The sequence below is a fragment of the Echinococcus granulosus genome, assembly GCF_000524195.1.
Source record: "Echinococcus granulosus chromosome Unknown EG_S00047, whole genome shotgun sequence".
Lineage (NCBI taxonomy): Eukaryota > Metazoa > Platyhelminthes > Cestoda > Cyclophyllidea > Taeniidae > Echinococcus > Echinococcus granulosus.
The window spans coordinates 306,269-322,829 of NW_020170427.1; the positions used below are offsets into that span (position 1 = coordinate 306,269).

At 42.5% G+C, this 16,561-nt stretch overlaps 1 protein-coding gene across 1 annotated transcript; it reads left to right on the forward strand. All coding sequences in view use genetic code 11, as the record gives it.

Annotated features, from left to right (window-relative positions):
* Positions 1–7,195: 7,195 nt before the first annotated feature.
* EGR_05871 (Homeobox protein Nkx-6.1) lies at positions 7,196–14,754 on the forward strand (the record flags this gene model as incomplete). The annotated part of the gene is made up of 3 exons (XM_024495120.1): positions 7,196–8,102; positions 8,758–8,963; positions 14,221–14,754. 3 exons carry the CDS (start codon positions 7,196–7,198, stop codon positions 14,752–14,754), a joined length of 1,647 nt encoding a protein of 548 aa, XP_024350466.1.
* Between the last annotated feature and the right edge of the window lie 1,807 nt (positions 14,755–16,561).

Sequence of the window (16,561 nt, forward strand, 5' to 3'; positions counted from 1 at the left end):
GCTTATTTATTTTTTTGCCAAAAAAAGGTTTGCCACCATCGAACTTGGCATCCACATGCCAGATTTTGCATAAACCAATTTATGCAGGGGATATATACAGACAGTGTGAGTAAACACAACAAAAAACCCTATTAGAGTTTAGCGTTGTGTCGGATATGATTCGCCCCACTTAATTATCAGGTCAATATCAATGGGTGGAGGACCGGCGAAGTAAAGAGGGGCCACAATATGTGCACCTAGCGGAACCTTATCCGTAAGCCATATATTTTTATTCTAACTGATCAAATAACTAGCAGAATATGACCAGCCACCTCAGTCTACTTTTTTTCAAATCTGACCTCGTTTAGGCGATTTAAACTATCGAGCACATTTACACATACCACTGCGATCAGGATTTAATATCACACGGAAAATGACGATTTGTCAAAATAATGTGAAAATTCCCATGAAACACAACAGTCGAAATCACTCAGTTTTTTGTTCTTTTTGCATATTGTTCGACTTATTCATGCAAATTATTTCAGAGATGAGGAAGAATTTGCTATTATATTCAAACAAGGGGTACGATCGTGCTGTTTCGTTCATCAGACCTCTGTGACTTCATGTATCACTACTTTTCAAGTTAATGCCCTTCTATGAATTTTTTAGTAAATTATGGAAATGTGGGAAGAAAAGATGCAACTGAAAACACTCCTTCTTTGAGCAATAATGGTAGATCGTTCGAAATGTAACAGTAACATTAACATTAAAATGAAAACCCCCCACAAAGGAAGAATTAATGATTTGCAAAAGGTGGTAGACGATTGCATCACTTCCTTAACAATGATTAAATATTTGATTGCTACACCAGCATCGGTCTAGGTGCCCTTATACTATAAGGTCATTTTCATTTGTGAGCAATTTTCTGTCACATTCATCACTAACGCCACATTTGTGAGCTACTCCGACTTCTTAAACCCGTATGTCTCATTTATGTGACACTGTTTACCAAAAGATAACTCATTACTGTGAAAAGGAGGAATAATATAATGAGGGTTAGCAGCTTTATTAGAACAGAGGGAAAACATTAGGGTGGCTGGATTGGGGTGGTCGACTTTTCGCCAAATCCATAGAACCCCGACACCTGACACTTTACGTGGTAAGTTCAGTTGTGAGTTAAACTAAATCTACCATAGAAAATTACAACCTATCCACATATCCACTTACCTGCCTACCTCCCTCGTCACCTCATTTTCAGCGCAGGTCTTCCATGTGGTCAATATCCCGGATCCCTTTAGCCTGTCACAATGACACTTATCAAGTCATCGACGCAATATGCTTGTGTTCACTAGACACGTCCTCCAACTGTTTCGGTGACTTTGCAGAAGCTATGTGGATTCAGATCCAGCCTTGATTTAAAGAAACTTTTCCTAAGGAGACGAACTGAAGTATAATCAAGGGTGAAAAATGTAAATATTAAAAATATTTGTGTATTTCTTACTTGTCGTAATACCGATGAGAACATTTTGACAGTGACTGTACCCAGCTCCTGTGATGGATGCAAATTCTGAGAACTCCCACAAAGAGGAAAGCAATCAAATTAACTTTTTAATTCCGCTTCACAAACGGCGGGGAAAATTGCTGATAGGTTGTCAGAAAGGCATCTCATGTGCATGATTACATTCCTCATTGTGTGCCTGTTCATGATGTCGCTTATCAAACGTCATTGCCCACCTAACACTGAAGTTTCTTAATATTTTCTCACTGTCTGATTGGCTGACATGAAAATAATGGTGGGAGAATGTGACCTGCTTGTGCGAGTGATGGGGCTAGTCCATCCCCAAGAATAGCCATCGAAGGACCCATGACTAGCAGTGATCGAAATAAAACTGACTCCCCTCCAAAGGGCAGCAACCATGGCATTAACTTAAGAGCCTGATTTGTCATGATTGAGTTTTAGGAATCAGCAAGCCTTCAAAAGTCGACTTTTGCTGCATTTGGCAGTTGGTTCCGGCCATTAGAAACATGACCCCACGATCATACAACAAGTGATGGCCTTTGAAACATAAATATTTGCAAAAGGTTTTAATTCAAATGCATGATTAACCTCCATTTTTGAATGTTCTGCCTAGGCTTCAGTTACACCGCTTTACCATACACTGCGGGAGCCTTCTTGCTGTCTTTGGGGTCCAAAACTGTCAACCGCCATGACTTCTAAGTTTGCACGAGACAAGAGGCAAGACTGCTGCTGACATTCAATGGCGACTACAGTGAATGCAGAGCTTCCCACGGTCATTTTAATTAACAGAATGGCAGTGAAAGCCACCTTCCCACAATTTATCAAACAACTGCCGATAGACCACCCTCGCATCATTTAGGCGGGGGCTTTGCAGTGTTGTGCAAAACCGCGTCTTTACCACTGTCTGGTGGAATCAGGTAAGAGGTAATGGTAGTGGGGGGCTGGAAAGACGGGGACGGCGAGGGTCCAAAATTGGTTTAAAATTGCCCTCACTCTTTATAATGCCTCAATTGTTTGTTTAACTCTTCATTTCGATTACGCAAGCACCTAAAGGCTCCCCTAATGCACTTCCACCCGGCAACATGGCTTCTAGAACAAGCCGGTGGTCCTTCAACCATCTCGTATGTCAGCAAAACATATTCTGTCCTGGAAATATGATTCGGGACGATATACTATTATTAATACAATTATTCGCAAAATTAACTGATACCTCCTTAAGAGGGCAGTATAATTTTTTGATCACATGAAATCGATGTATTCTTTGTCATTATTATTTCGGGTTTAAAATTTTCTATACGAATGATTATTCCTAGTTGAATCTCTTAAAGATAAATGCATGCACATTATGACGCGACAATTTAAGAAATTGTACCACTAGCAGCTCAGAAAAATCTGAGGTGATTTTTGAGACATTTTCTTTGAAGATGGCAGCCTTACCAATAAGAATACCTTCGGTGAAGGTATTCCCATTAAATATTACTAAAAAGTCATTCCGTTTGTTAAAAAATGCAAATTCCAGCATCTGGATGGCAGTCCACAACATCACAACGACGCGATTCAATTTATGTCAGAAATGGTTGGGGTCTTGTATTTGGGTCGCGGTGTTTGAGGTACAAAAAAGAAACGTGTGATGTCACTGCCAATAACTCTTGTCCACTCGGGAAGGCGAGAAGTGATGACTCGTCACAATGTCATTCTCACAGCCATTTATCACTTAGGTTATGTTGAATAAAATATTTCCCATTACACTCATCTATGTAAAAGACAAAATCCTGTCCTTACCTACGGATGAGCTCCTACAAACGCTCATCCAGATTTGCTTATATTTCCCCAGTTCACAGTCAAATCTAAAGGTCAAACACCAAAGATACAAGTTAGTTAACTCACGAACGCGAAGGTGGTTTAATTCTAGGTGGACCATGCTTCAGCTTCTTTCGCCTGTAACGTGATGGCCTTTTGAAGTTAATGTAGTCAAGAATGTGGCCAAATTTTCTTTCTGAATAGGTTTTATTTACTAGCGCCTTTAAATAATTCTTGGTATAGTAGTTGCTCAAAAGTAAATTAGAGAAATAGCCGATTAAAAATAAACTCGTCTATTCGTTGAAATCTTAATCACTGGACCGTAAATGAGGAGCTGCTAAACTGATTGACTGCTACCTCAGCGTCTACGGAAGCTGACATATTCACCTCTGCGATTGTGTACTTTGCACCACTAAAGGCCTCCTTTGCATCGCTCGCACCATTTCTTAGAGATATCCTTTGCATGCATTAATTAGAAAAGGCAAAAAAGCGCTACCAATATTTATTTGGTCGTGCTCTCACACAGCCACTGTGTCTGCTGATTACAGAATCTTTGACCTTCGATGGTTCTGCGGTAATTTATTCATCACAGGATGGAATACTCCTCTTCGTGACTCCTTAGAATAAATTTGGACATTTTACTGAGTAAACTCTCTTACTCTCTCTCTCACTCTCTCTGAAAGCAGGAAAGTGCAAATACTTTTTGGCATAAAAATTGAATTTTTTAGCTCTTGGTTGGATTTTACTGCACAATCACATTGAGTTGACTTTGGGTGTTTAAATAAACCTCCTGACTAATAACAAAATCCTTTATACTGGTTCCATCAGGCTACAGTGACTAGTTTGCTTTAAGCAGTGATATCTAGCACTTCAATTGTCTTTCATGTGCTCCTTCTTCTTCATGATTGTACGGATCTAAATCTACTTTGCTTACAAAAAGTCATCGAAATAGTTGGAGGACGTGTCCAGTGAACACAGGCATATTACGTCGATGACTTGATGAGTGCCATTGCTACAGTGGGAATAAATCCTGAAAAATTGGTCACATAAAAGCCTGAGCTAAGACCGAGGTGGTTAGGAGGGTGGGTGGAAAACTTTGGTGGTCAGGTAGGTTAAATAAGTAAAGAATGTAAAGTTAAATTTGAGGAAAGTTGGTTTTTGATGGTGGATTGGTTGATTCTACTGGGTGTCTGCGTGTAATAAGTGATCTTTGGGTAAGCACTGTCACATATGTGTGACATACGGGTTCAAGTAAGGAAATCAGATCGTCTCATATTTGTGAATATAAATGTCGACTGCCTCCAAAGTAGGTTATATTTTATGCTACATCAATTTATACCAAGTTAATTTTTGTGCAAGTTCACCTGAGTGCCACAGAGGTTTAAACATCCAGTTTGGCATTTGTGACCTATTGGATTTATAAACTTAGCGACTTCGATACCATTGTTCATATTAACCCTCTTTTAACAGCAAATGAAAGTGAACATTATGCAGGAAGTCGAATACCCACATCATGTTGAGCCTTGAGCCGCTCAAGTTGTCTTACCATGTAATTTGAAGTGGGTAATTTAAATGAATGTTTTACAGGCGGCCGTCTGGAGGAATTCGCTGCGCCACCTCTGTGTTCATAAATGGGCACCATCTTGTATGAGACCATGGCAGTCAAAATCTCATTTATCATTAAAATTTACATAGACAACGCACGCACCTCTGTGTTTGTTGATGCGCTTCACAGGCGTTTACACCTTTAGGTGAGCCGGATTGCCGGCAAGGTATTAAGCCGAGAATCCGCCACGCCTGGTCACTTTACCATCATATTTGTGTATAAACAGCGGTGCGAAGTCTGGAACAAAGCGAGAATTCCCAAATACGTCTGTATTGTGTGTATTTTTACTTGTGCACGCTTTTATATAATTACTGGTGATTAAAAGAAGACAATCTAGTTTCATTAACGGTTTCACAACGACTTCCTCCTATGCCTGTAGTAACGCCTGCTTATTCCACGAGAGGCGTAAGCATTTTGGATGACGTAGGATTTCAAATTATCAGCTTTACTTACTACCTGCAGTATCATACATATGGACTCACACTCATAAAATCAGAAACCTCCCCCCCCCCATTAGTGTTTAATTGAGGAATATAGCCATCACTATTCTGGTGAACAGTAAGAGACTACTTGTGGCATTCGTCATTAAGTCTTACCACCTGACAGTTGAAATAAAAGCCGTAAATAAAATAATTTTGCCGATTATTCGAAAGATGGTCAGGTAAATTGAGCCAATGCTTTGCTGCTTGATTTATTCCGCCTCTATAACCATCATAGCTGTGACCGGTCATAGAATAGTGAACCTAACCTGTTCAGGTCATTTAATAACGACTCAATGACAGAATTTTAGATTTCAAAGACTGTTGACTTAAAATTTAGTCTTACAAACTGTATTACATTTAAAAATCTAGATTTTAAGCTATATTCGTGACATCTTAATATGGTTGCCACCAACGTCACGTATATGTGACATGGGTTTTCCTAGTTTGTGGTGGAAAACTGGTTGCATCAAACAGATTTTTTTGAGTCCATTGCAACAAAATAGACTTGGATTATATTCCATCGAAGGAGCAGCGAAAGGGTATATCATTGCCATTGCTTCCACCTCACCATTGTATAAGGAAATTTCTCTGCCCCTGCCTCTTGCCGGTGTGGAAATTAACGTCATTCGAGATGGCATAAAATGGCCTTTTTGAACCAGAACTTTTATTTCTCCTTTTGCGGTTACACATTTTGGTGTGTAATCAAACGGAATGAATATTCACAGATGTGATGGTAATTGCTTGCTGCTCAACGCTTTTGCTGTTGTGATGTCAGACGAGCTTTGAAGAGGCCGTTTTGTGAGCCAAAGCGGAGGGGCAGGTTAAGCTTTTACCGCGGACATACCCTTAACGATAGCCAGAGCTTCTACTATTCCTAGCTTTAGATTGATGAGGCCTGAATTTTATAAAACCCTTGCAAATCGCTGAATAGAGAAATCTAAAGTGGTTTCAAATGCTGAGTTAACTTGTATTGAGTGGATAGATCCAGGCCGGAAATGTGTGACCCTCAGTAAGCAAGCACTTCCTAGTGAAGAAATGTGTTTGCAACCTTGTGGGGATAAAGTGTTAGGTGAGTAGAGAGAGCAATTTTTCGGAGCTCAAAAATGACGTTGAAACATAAAAATCAGTTCTCACTGAGGGTCACCTGTTCAAGCAGTCAGTCAGTCAGTCACCACAAAGCGCTTTATGAGGTGAAACACCTGAAGAGTAACAAACCGACAATCTTTGAACCTTAGCGTCATCCAGTAATACATACTGATGGAACCCATTTGCCTAATAACTCCCAACACAACTGATTTAATAGTAATGTGCTAAACTCATTTTAATTGACGATCTATTTAGACGATTGGGTTGACGTCTCTGGTGTGTTTTAGAGGTGCAAGTGTGCAGAACGCAAGATCACTCTTGGGCTGATTTAGACCAATCACTGAGCGCACAAGCTGTCTCCCCCTCTCCCCTTTTAGCGCCCTTTGCGGGAGAGAGAAGCAACCAGTCAGGTGTGAGCGCGCACACCTAGAAACACCCATGCGAGCACTCGCAGCCACGCACTTTCATTGGGTCAGAGTCAATTTAGCACACGCTATGGCTTGTAGGCAGGCGCACACACACGCACAGACACATACACACGCGTATAGCAGCAGTTGTAACAGTAGCAGCAGCGATAGTATTTTAATTCCTTGCAGTGTGTCCGTCTGCGCTTTCCAACGATCCCACTCGCGTATCACCTACACACACACACATACATACACGATACCACCTTCACCCTGAACTCACTTGGCAAACGGCTGTTCACCGAGAAGGAACGAATTTATGGAAGCAATTGAACGATCCTCGCTTCTCTTCCGAGCAGCTGGCCTCTTGAACTCTCCACCGTCTGGCGTTAAATCCGACTCCGTGGATGATCAGTACTCACTTCAAATGGAGGCCCACCCAACTCCCCTATCTCCGAGTAGACGCCGCAAAGCTCCCATTTCTGAACCAGACAGTCCAGTCATTGAAACAAAGGTGTCAAAATGTGGCAACTCCTCTGCTGAGGAAAGGAATCTCAAGGCTACTTCTCCCGAAGATGTCACAGCTAAACTCCCTTCAAATTACCCACTGGAATTGAGTCAGACACTATTTTCCAACATTCTGGCTGCTCTCACATCAAATGGACTCATTAACCCCTTTGCTTATCATCTTGGAGACCTGATCCCTCAACCTCCAAGTTTAAATGGAATTCTAGGGCAGAGTAAGAACAACTGTCCACCGAAACCTAGGACTTCTCATGGCATTTGTGATATTCTGGGAGTGAACGACACAACAAGCAACCACAATGAGATCAGCAGGGAGTCACCGAGATCCTCTGTCAACTTTGCTCAACGTCAAAGCTCCCCAGCCTTTTCAAACGAAGAGAAGAAAGAGAAGGATGCTAAAAGGGCCTCGCCACCACTACCATCACTACCACCGCCTCCTTCACTGATAAACTGGACATCACACCATCCGCCCCTACGCTTTCTACCCCAGGAAACTTCCCCAGACTTTGCAGCAGCTCTCAGGCAGCTCGGTGGTCCTGGCTATCTACCCGGGGTTAGCCCCTCTGCTTTTATTAGTGAACCCGAAATGCCAAGGGCATCATCTGGTGCCACTTTCTTCCCACAAAAGTTCGGAATGCCCCACGTTGGCATGCCCACTTCACCATCGCCAAATCCCGGTTTCCTTTGGATGCGACATCCAAGTGAGTAGCACCTTTTGCTTTGGCTGATGGGTGTGTGTTTATATTATCATGTCAGTCGGTTTTGATGGACAGTACATGTGTGTAAGTGTCTGAAAGAGAGATGGGTAATGGTGTTGGCGTATTTGATGACGCTTTGACCGTAATTTGCATAAACCGTCACCACGAGACATCTCTCCCCTCTCCACACTAATTATTATTGCAAATGGCCTTCTAAACTTGCATGCATCAAGAGTCATCCTCCTCCTTCTCCTTTCAAGCCATTGCCAATTGACCCTGGCCTGAGTTAAGGGAGGTTGCTAGGTCCCTAACCTGACCCTCCTATGGGATAACATGCAGCAGCGTAGTGTGAACAGCTGCTTTGGTGATAAAATGCTATCAAACTAATGACACGAAGACCATTCTGGTCACTGCCTGTGACACACGTCATTTTCAATGCTTTGAAACACATGGCAAAGTCATAAAGCCCCAGCAAATGCGTTTTACCGAGTCCTAAAAGCCATCTTCCTCGTGGATTCGCAGCTAAATACCTAATGATTACTCAAGGTGGTACCTACTCACTTGTGATTCCAAAAAATTCCGCAAAATGACAGACAATGCAGCACGAAAGGGTGAGATAAGGAAGAAAGTGAAAGCCATAAAATAACTTAGTTTAGAGCTGACTTAATGGCATACGCATTGGTAACTGTAGACGAGAACATGAGCCACACAGACAAGGATGGCAAACGGAAACACACAAGACCGACGTTTTCGGGGCAACAAATTTTCGCATTGGAAAAGACCTTCGAACAGACGAAATACCTTGCGGGTCCCGAGAGGGCACGTCTCGCTTACCTTCTCGGGATGTCGGAGAGTCAGGTTAAGGTCAGTTTTCACATTCTCTTGCTCATAAAAACACTGACAGAAAGAATAATACTGTAGTCTCCCAAGTACTGGGGTATGCAGCAGGCGGGTTGAGGATCGTTTGATTGAAAAAAAAAGCAACAATGAAGACTCCATTGAGCCTCGAACTCATTAAGATGAGATTTGATGTCTTATCAAAGTCAATCAAGCGTTAATACGGTCTCCTACATTAAGCCTCGCAGCTCAACTTAAGCTACACCAGATGTTTGAGCACTTTCCATAATTAAAAATCTCTCCAGCTCACTTCACCGCCTAATTACTATCCTATGAAGGAAGGAGACGATTTTTTGTGATTGTATCCCTTCTCCCTCCTTCGCCTGAGCACACGCATACAGGAGCCCATCTGGTTCACTTTTGGGGACCCGCGTGACACACAGATGGGTCCGGCACCGCCTGAACCCCCTGTTGATTGGAAGGGTAGCTCCAGATTTTCGGTGAAGGAGTCACCTGACGGCCGTAGGAACCCATTCTCATCCCCTCCTCTTCTCTCTTCCCGCCATTATTAAGCATGGGTCTCCTCAGCCCAGAATTAAGTTCCGGCCCCCCAGTCCACTCTGCTGCGGTTTCACATATGGACATATGGCGGTACTTTCCCACAATCTTGACTTCAACTAATATTGAACAGACGGTGGTGCTTTATCGCGGTGTCATCACACAGCAAAATGACACCCATTTACCCGACTCGGCGGGGCTGTACATACGGAGCAGAGACTAGGCGGGGTGGGAATGAGTAAGATTAATAGGGCACGTAAACCACATTGTAACTGCTTCTAAATTACTGACAATCTGGTCCCCGATTCTTTTATCAGATTGTTTATCCCCTAATGGGCATAACACAGCGACAATTCACCACGTCTCTGTTCCCCACTGTTCGTGCTAGAACAGAAGTACGTTACACTTTCAAACTGCTTGTGTGAGGAACTGTGAACGTGCCTCCATCCATTAGGGCCTACAGAAAGATCCCCGTTATTTTTTTCCTTTCTTACCCAAATGTGTGTGTCACCCTAATCATTTCCAAGGCCTTCAATTAGAAGCCGCTCTCCTAGCCCGCTTCGAGGAAGGAAACAGCTGTTTCCCAACTTTAATCGCCACTTAATGAGTGTACATTTACCTTTTAATAAGCATGCCTTGTAATTTATTTAAATGCACACTTCAGTCCCGGCAACCGTCAGCCCCTGTCTTGACGGCAGTGGCTGTCCGCTGTTGGGAGACATGGAAGACCAATGCGTGGCAGAGCAAAAATCGCTGTTGGAAAATCAAGAAAACTAGAGTTCCCACCATCCATATTTCCTGGATTAGTGGCTAGTAGGTTGAAGGAAACTCAGTCCAGCAACAGCATTGGTCTAATTTATGTGTTCTAACTCAGAAAATCTCGTTGTGAGACAGTTTGGAGGAGCGTAGCCCCATACTGTCATCGGACTCAGGTGGAACAATAGGGAAGTCACAGCCTGGTGGGAAACATGATGAGGAGAAGGTTGGGAACCCACTCCTAATTATTAAATTTTAATTCGAAATATTTAAAAATAAATTGGAATCATTAAAGTACATGCAAAGGCTCTTTCGGCAATAAAGGAGAACAGTTAAGGAGTTCTGTATACGTGGAGGAAGAGCATGAATAGCGTAATATTTGGAAACACTCAGAATTATTGAACCAGAAGCTCTGATAATTTGACACCTGACCTCATTTGACAGTGTATTTCGTTGACCTAGCTTATGTAATGAACGGTGATGGTAGGAGCGACCAAAGTGACATTTTAAACAAAAAAGTGTAGTTTTTGGAAGCTTTTGCTGTTTATCTTTTTCTAATTTTCTCACACAATTATGCTCGTTATTAGAAGCCCTTTCGAAAATCGGGATTCACTACAATGGCTTGTCATGATGGTCCAGTGATTATACCTTCAAGCGTGTGGAGAATAAAGTTTTTTGACCACCCAACATCCCTCCAACACGTGTGGGTATACGCATGCAGCTCCAGTGAAGACAGTAAAAAGGAGAGGGAACACGCTAATTCCTCAGTAAAAGGGATGAAAAGATGGGTTGTGTCGGATAAGGGGGGTGAGGGAGTCAAGGGGCGAGGTAAATTTAAACACAAAGCGACGAACAAATATGGGCAGTGGAGTGGGTGGTCATATGCTAGAAATTTTTAATCCACCTACTGTTGATGTTAAACTCGGATGAGTCGCAAATTTTATTCTTTTTTCCTGACTAACTGCATGAAGGCGAAATCTCTAAATCAACTGGACTGTCATTTATCTCGTGTGCAGATGTACCAAGGAGGTATCTATCACTTACTACCGACTGATCGGTAGGTCGGCACATCTGGGCGGATGTCATTCATGACAAATCGCGAATGACGTTAACCGCAATTAGAGTTTATATTATGGCTAATTGAATTGCACCTCGGGATTCGTGATCTGTCTCCGACTGTGGCTTCCATCATTCGGTAAGACATAGAAGAAAATTGTCCACCATTACGGTTTACCAAAAATTCTGATGGGACAAAACTAACAACCTGAAATCATTTTAAACCATTGATGCACAAATTTTCATACTTTTATTATTTTATCGCACCGGTAAGTTGATATAAATCGTTGAGGCTCGAAAGGACTGAACTTTTATTATCTGGAAGGCAGTCGGACCATACACAATCTAATCAGTTCTTATTGTATTAATAGTTTGAGTAATTTAACTCTAAGGCTCTAATAATCACCGTAAGGTATTTTTATTTGCAACTGTGAGAAAACAGATCAGTTTTTTGTCAAAGTTGTTGGCTTATAACAATCGTGAATTTCAGCGGATTGGAGATCACAAGATAACGAAATTCCCACAATTCTTTACTCTGTAAAGGGATTGTAAAGATGCAAAATTACTCACCTATGCTACGACTCCGTACACAATTCAACCAACCACCAAATATGGCTACTACGAAGTGGTTTTCAATTGATGGTCATACATCAACAATTGACTTAGTCACAAATCCCATTTAACATTAGCACCATGATCACAATTACTTCGTTCCCATTACCGGATTTTTTTTTCTCTCTATTTCGATAATCTCTTGTAACGTAGGCAAGGCAGTGGTGGTTTTTTGCGCTAGACATGTTGGCATCAAGCGACTCCCATGAATCCCTCTTCGCGTTGTGACACGAAAATGTTAAAGTCCAATGTTCTCCAACGCTCTTATCACATTGTCAGGCGCGACAGCACACACGCGACTACTGGCTGTTGGCGCAGCAGGCCTGTACAAGGAAGTGGTAGTAGTGGCACATCGCCGTGGCGTCCTCCGTGTTACTGTGGTGACAAAGAACAATTAATCTGAGTAAATAGGGGGACCCAGGAGCCGACGCACACATCCTGTCTAGCATAACCATTAAGAAAGTGGTTGACTGATTAAAAACATGTTAATGGAATCACCCTGTCATAAATGGAGTCATATGATTGGTACTCACACTTCTGGGTAGATATGCCGCGAGGCATCGGTGCCTCACATACCTACACTCTTAGGCGTTGTGCACTATTTCATGGACAGCGCTCGACCCTGTTCTGTCTACTTTCCAGTTTTTTCCTCAAAATATCCCAATTTTAAAAGAAGATGTGAAAAGTAATTACGCAAATGTGATTTAAACTTCCAGTACTTCGAGCCACCTTTGGAGTAGAAAGTATTAATGGGACACAATTCCGGTGCTCACAATAATCTACTTTTCATGTTTCGAAGGCGGGAAACGTACTTTTGTGTGGTGAGAAATCTTACAGGGTATTTCACATTTTTCTGCATGACAGTGTGTTGTTCTGAGGCAGTGGTGCTTGTACTGCTCAGAGAGCGTCGATAGTGTGAAGCTCTTGTCAGCACTCAAATCACGTACCATTGTATTGTGAAAGGTATGTCGTGGGAGATTATCATTCGTCTGTGTGTACCAATGGCAGCGGAAAATGTCCTTTTGGTGGTTTCAGTGGTGAGAGTGAAGCGTTAAGAGCTCATCTTTCTGCTATACGCTTTCACATCACTGCGTACACATACGCACACAATTCACGCTCACAGCTCAAAAACACCACAGATCAAACAACTGGTGCATCTCTCTACTCATGCAAGGAGGTACGTGAGAATTTTGAGCACTTCTGGTGAACCTGACACGATTCTCACGCATTCAAGACATCAAGTTGAACCACGAAAGATCATTGCCGCATTTTTTTCTTCTCGTAATATCCTGTCCCATCTCGTCCTATCCAGTGCAGGGGACGATTGGTTCTCGACATGAGTAGGGTGGTGTAACAGCAACGAGGAGAGAAGAGACGTTGAATGTGGGGTCGGGGCTTGCTACAAAATAGCGATTGTCGACGTTAGGGGTGAGTAGTCTGGCGTGTGTTATTCCCCTCCCCTCCTCTCCTCTCCTCTCCGTTTCTCACCCACCTCCCATGCTAATCGGGTGGGCATGATCTTCACACTCTCCGTCACCTAACATTACACCTCTTGCTATATGAATTAATAATTGTTTTGACAAGACCCCATCGGCAGTAGCAGCAGAAGTAGTGGTGTCGCGTAGCTGGGATTGGGGAGGACAGAGATTGTTTTGCGCGCTCGTGCGTTCGGACAATCATCAGTGGGGTGTATATGAGTGTGGTTTCTGATATGGAATGAGGCGGGGACTTATCCCATAAGTAATTCATACCCATTTTCTGTGTGTGTAAGAGGGCGAGAGAGAAATAGGAGTTGGTGATAGTGGTGGTGGTGGGTTGAAAGTGTGGGGAGTGAGATATTGAGGGAAAAACCGCGTTGTTATATCTTCTGACTAAATTCATATTTCATGTGAGAATGCAGTGGATGCTCCATTAGGTCGGCGAAATGCTTATTGTAATCCCACATTAAGAAGTGGGGTAAAGGGGGGAGCAGCGAGGGAGCGACACTTTTAATTATGCAGAAGCGGTCTGGAGCACATTTACTTTACGTAAAAAAGAAAGGCAGCCCTAATTTTGTTGATTCTTGCCTGTCTAGCTCACAAAACAGCTGTCTCCTATCACCTTGGAGGGGTAATTATAGGGGCTTGATAAACAGAAAGACGCGCCGAGGCAATTGATATCCCAATTAATTTTAGGAGTGGGTCAAAAGGCGAGTGGAATTCACATTGACACAGAGATGGATGGCCTTGGCGATCATAAATTTATAATCTTTCGCGCAAATACATTTCCTCCAAGTCTTTTATTGCTTAATTTGGTTTTCCAGGTGTGGTTCCAGAACCGTCGAACGAAATGGCGTAAGCGGAGCGCAGCCGATATGGCAAGTGTGAAATCGACGGCAGGCAATCAAGCACCTACATTTGCTTCAAGTAACAGTATCAAACTATCCATAACCAGTGAGCACTCATCCCCGCTGTCTGATTCGCATCATAACCACTCCCCCAAGGGGGATGCTCACAGAGTATCAGGAGATGTATTTGAAGAGGGGAAAGATTCAATTCAACAGGCTTTGCCACCGCCTCCGCCATCATTGCCTTTACCACCACCCCCGCCACCACCACCGATAGCTTCCCTCCCTACCGCTATTCCTCCACATCTGTTCGGCGCCTTCTTAGCAGCTACAAGCTCTCTTCAGAATCTCCCATTTCCCTTCGGAATGCTGGCCCCATCCATTGGAGTACCTCCTCGGGAGGAGCCTGAGGACGTCTTGAGATCACGCATTTGTGGAGGCGCTTCTACCGCCGAACGGCCCTTGAATCCCCTCCTCTTTCAACCATCAGGAGGGACAGAAAAACCTTGAATACCACAAAACTAGCCATCGGAGAGCATTTAGAGAAAAGGAGCGGCGGCCAAAGGCATGTTCGAGTCGATCCACAGGCTTTCATATAATCCCTTGACAATATGATGCACTCCTCACACTTACCTCTAAGCTATTGTAAATTAATGTTCCATCCCATCTCACTAGCAATAAACTTCCCGATATTTAGCCCGAAGTGGTTTTTTTTCTTTTTATTAAGCAATGTGTGTGTGAATTGGTGAAATTGTAAAGCTGTCAGTTAGGTTAAAATGCAAACCACATTGGCAAGGGATTGGTAGGATAAGTAGGTAGGGAAGAGGAAACACTTATGAAGTTTTACCAAAGCAATACTAATACCAGTTTTCGTTGTTTTGTGTTTCGGGTGGGGGAGAGGTTTAAGTAAAAGCTCTCGTGGCTTTAAGCTTCAGTTGTTTCCACCGTAACGCCTAGCATGTCGGTGAAGGACTCTAATTAACAGCGTAACTTCTAAGGTAGGGAATTTGTAGGACCTGTGTACTGAGTGATACAAGGTGGCAGCAGTGAAGGGGTGGATCACATGCCTAATCGTAACGGTTGAATCGTCCCTAGTAGCATTAAATATGATGCATCGGAACCCTACCACAAGAAGGGAATCAGTGTATCGGGAGCGTAGGGAGAATATCCAAGTAGAATTAAGAATCTGTAGGTGGAGATCCACACATTAAACTTCATCCAACAAAAAAATTAAATTCGTTTGATATATCACATACCTTGTCGAAGAGACAGGGTCTCCGGTCTAACATCCAAATTACGTACTCCGGAATGATTCCAGCATTTTGGATTTTGATTGGTCCTCATTTTATGGATCTCGATGTTCAGTAGGTTAAGCTACTCACTACGGCTTAATAATTCCTGAAAAGGGTATTTTTATGAATTTCCTTAAAAAAAAAGTCTGACTTCATCTTATTTCATAATAAATTCACTATTTATCAGTAGAGAGCAGTAGACACGGATAGCTCAAACCATTCTTATCAAGATTTTGAAGTACTCAAAGTGCTCAGAGCGTAGACTAGGGCACCTTAAAGGAGTTCAAACTATGATAGGAAGTGGGATAAACTTCTAGCATGAATATTAGCATTGTTAGAGAAAAAATAAGCAACACAGCCCGATTTACCCGATTTGACACCAAATATCCGTGACTGAAATGCTTCATCCAAATGCTGCTTACAAAACTAGGAATGCATATTTGATTATTATGCCAAAAATACCTCTCAGTTGCCTTTTTTTTCTAAATAAAGGCACAGTAATTGTGATACAACTTGGTGCAATCAGTAATTATGCCTTATATATGTGAAAACTTGGGCGTCACATATATGCGACGCTAAAGGTGAATAGCTTAACTAAATAATTTACCAAGATTTGCCAAATCTTAAAGTAATTTAAACCATCTTTAGGATCCGATTCTTTTATTGTAGTGACGGGAGAATTTGTAATGAGGCCTTCCTGAAACTCACGCATTACTTTTATGGAGGAATTGGTTTTGAAACTTGCTCTGACAAGCACAGTTCATACTCCTCTTATGATGTATAGTGCTTTTGAGCAGTAAATTTACTTCCACAGAGAGGTACTGGATTAGAGCCACACAAGTCTGTCCATACACCAGCCGGCTGAGTTGGCTGCATGCTCATGAATGCTCAACTTATACCCAAAAACACAAAACCACAGTGCTGATAAAGGCCATGCCCCTATGAAAAAAGGTCGCCAAAGTATGTGTGCAAGACAGGTATTATTATCATTATAAGGGGCCAAAACATCATTTTGTATGCAAACA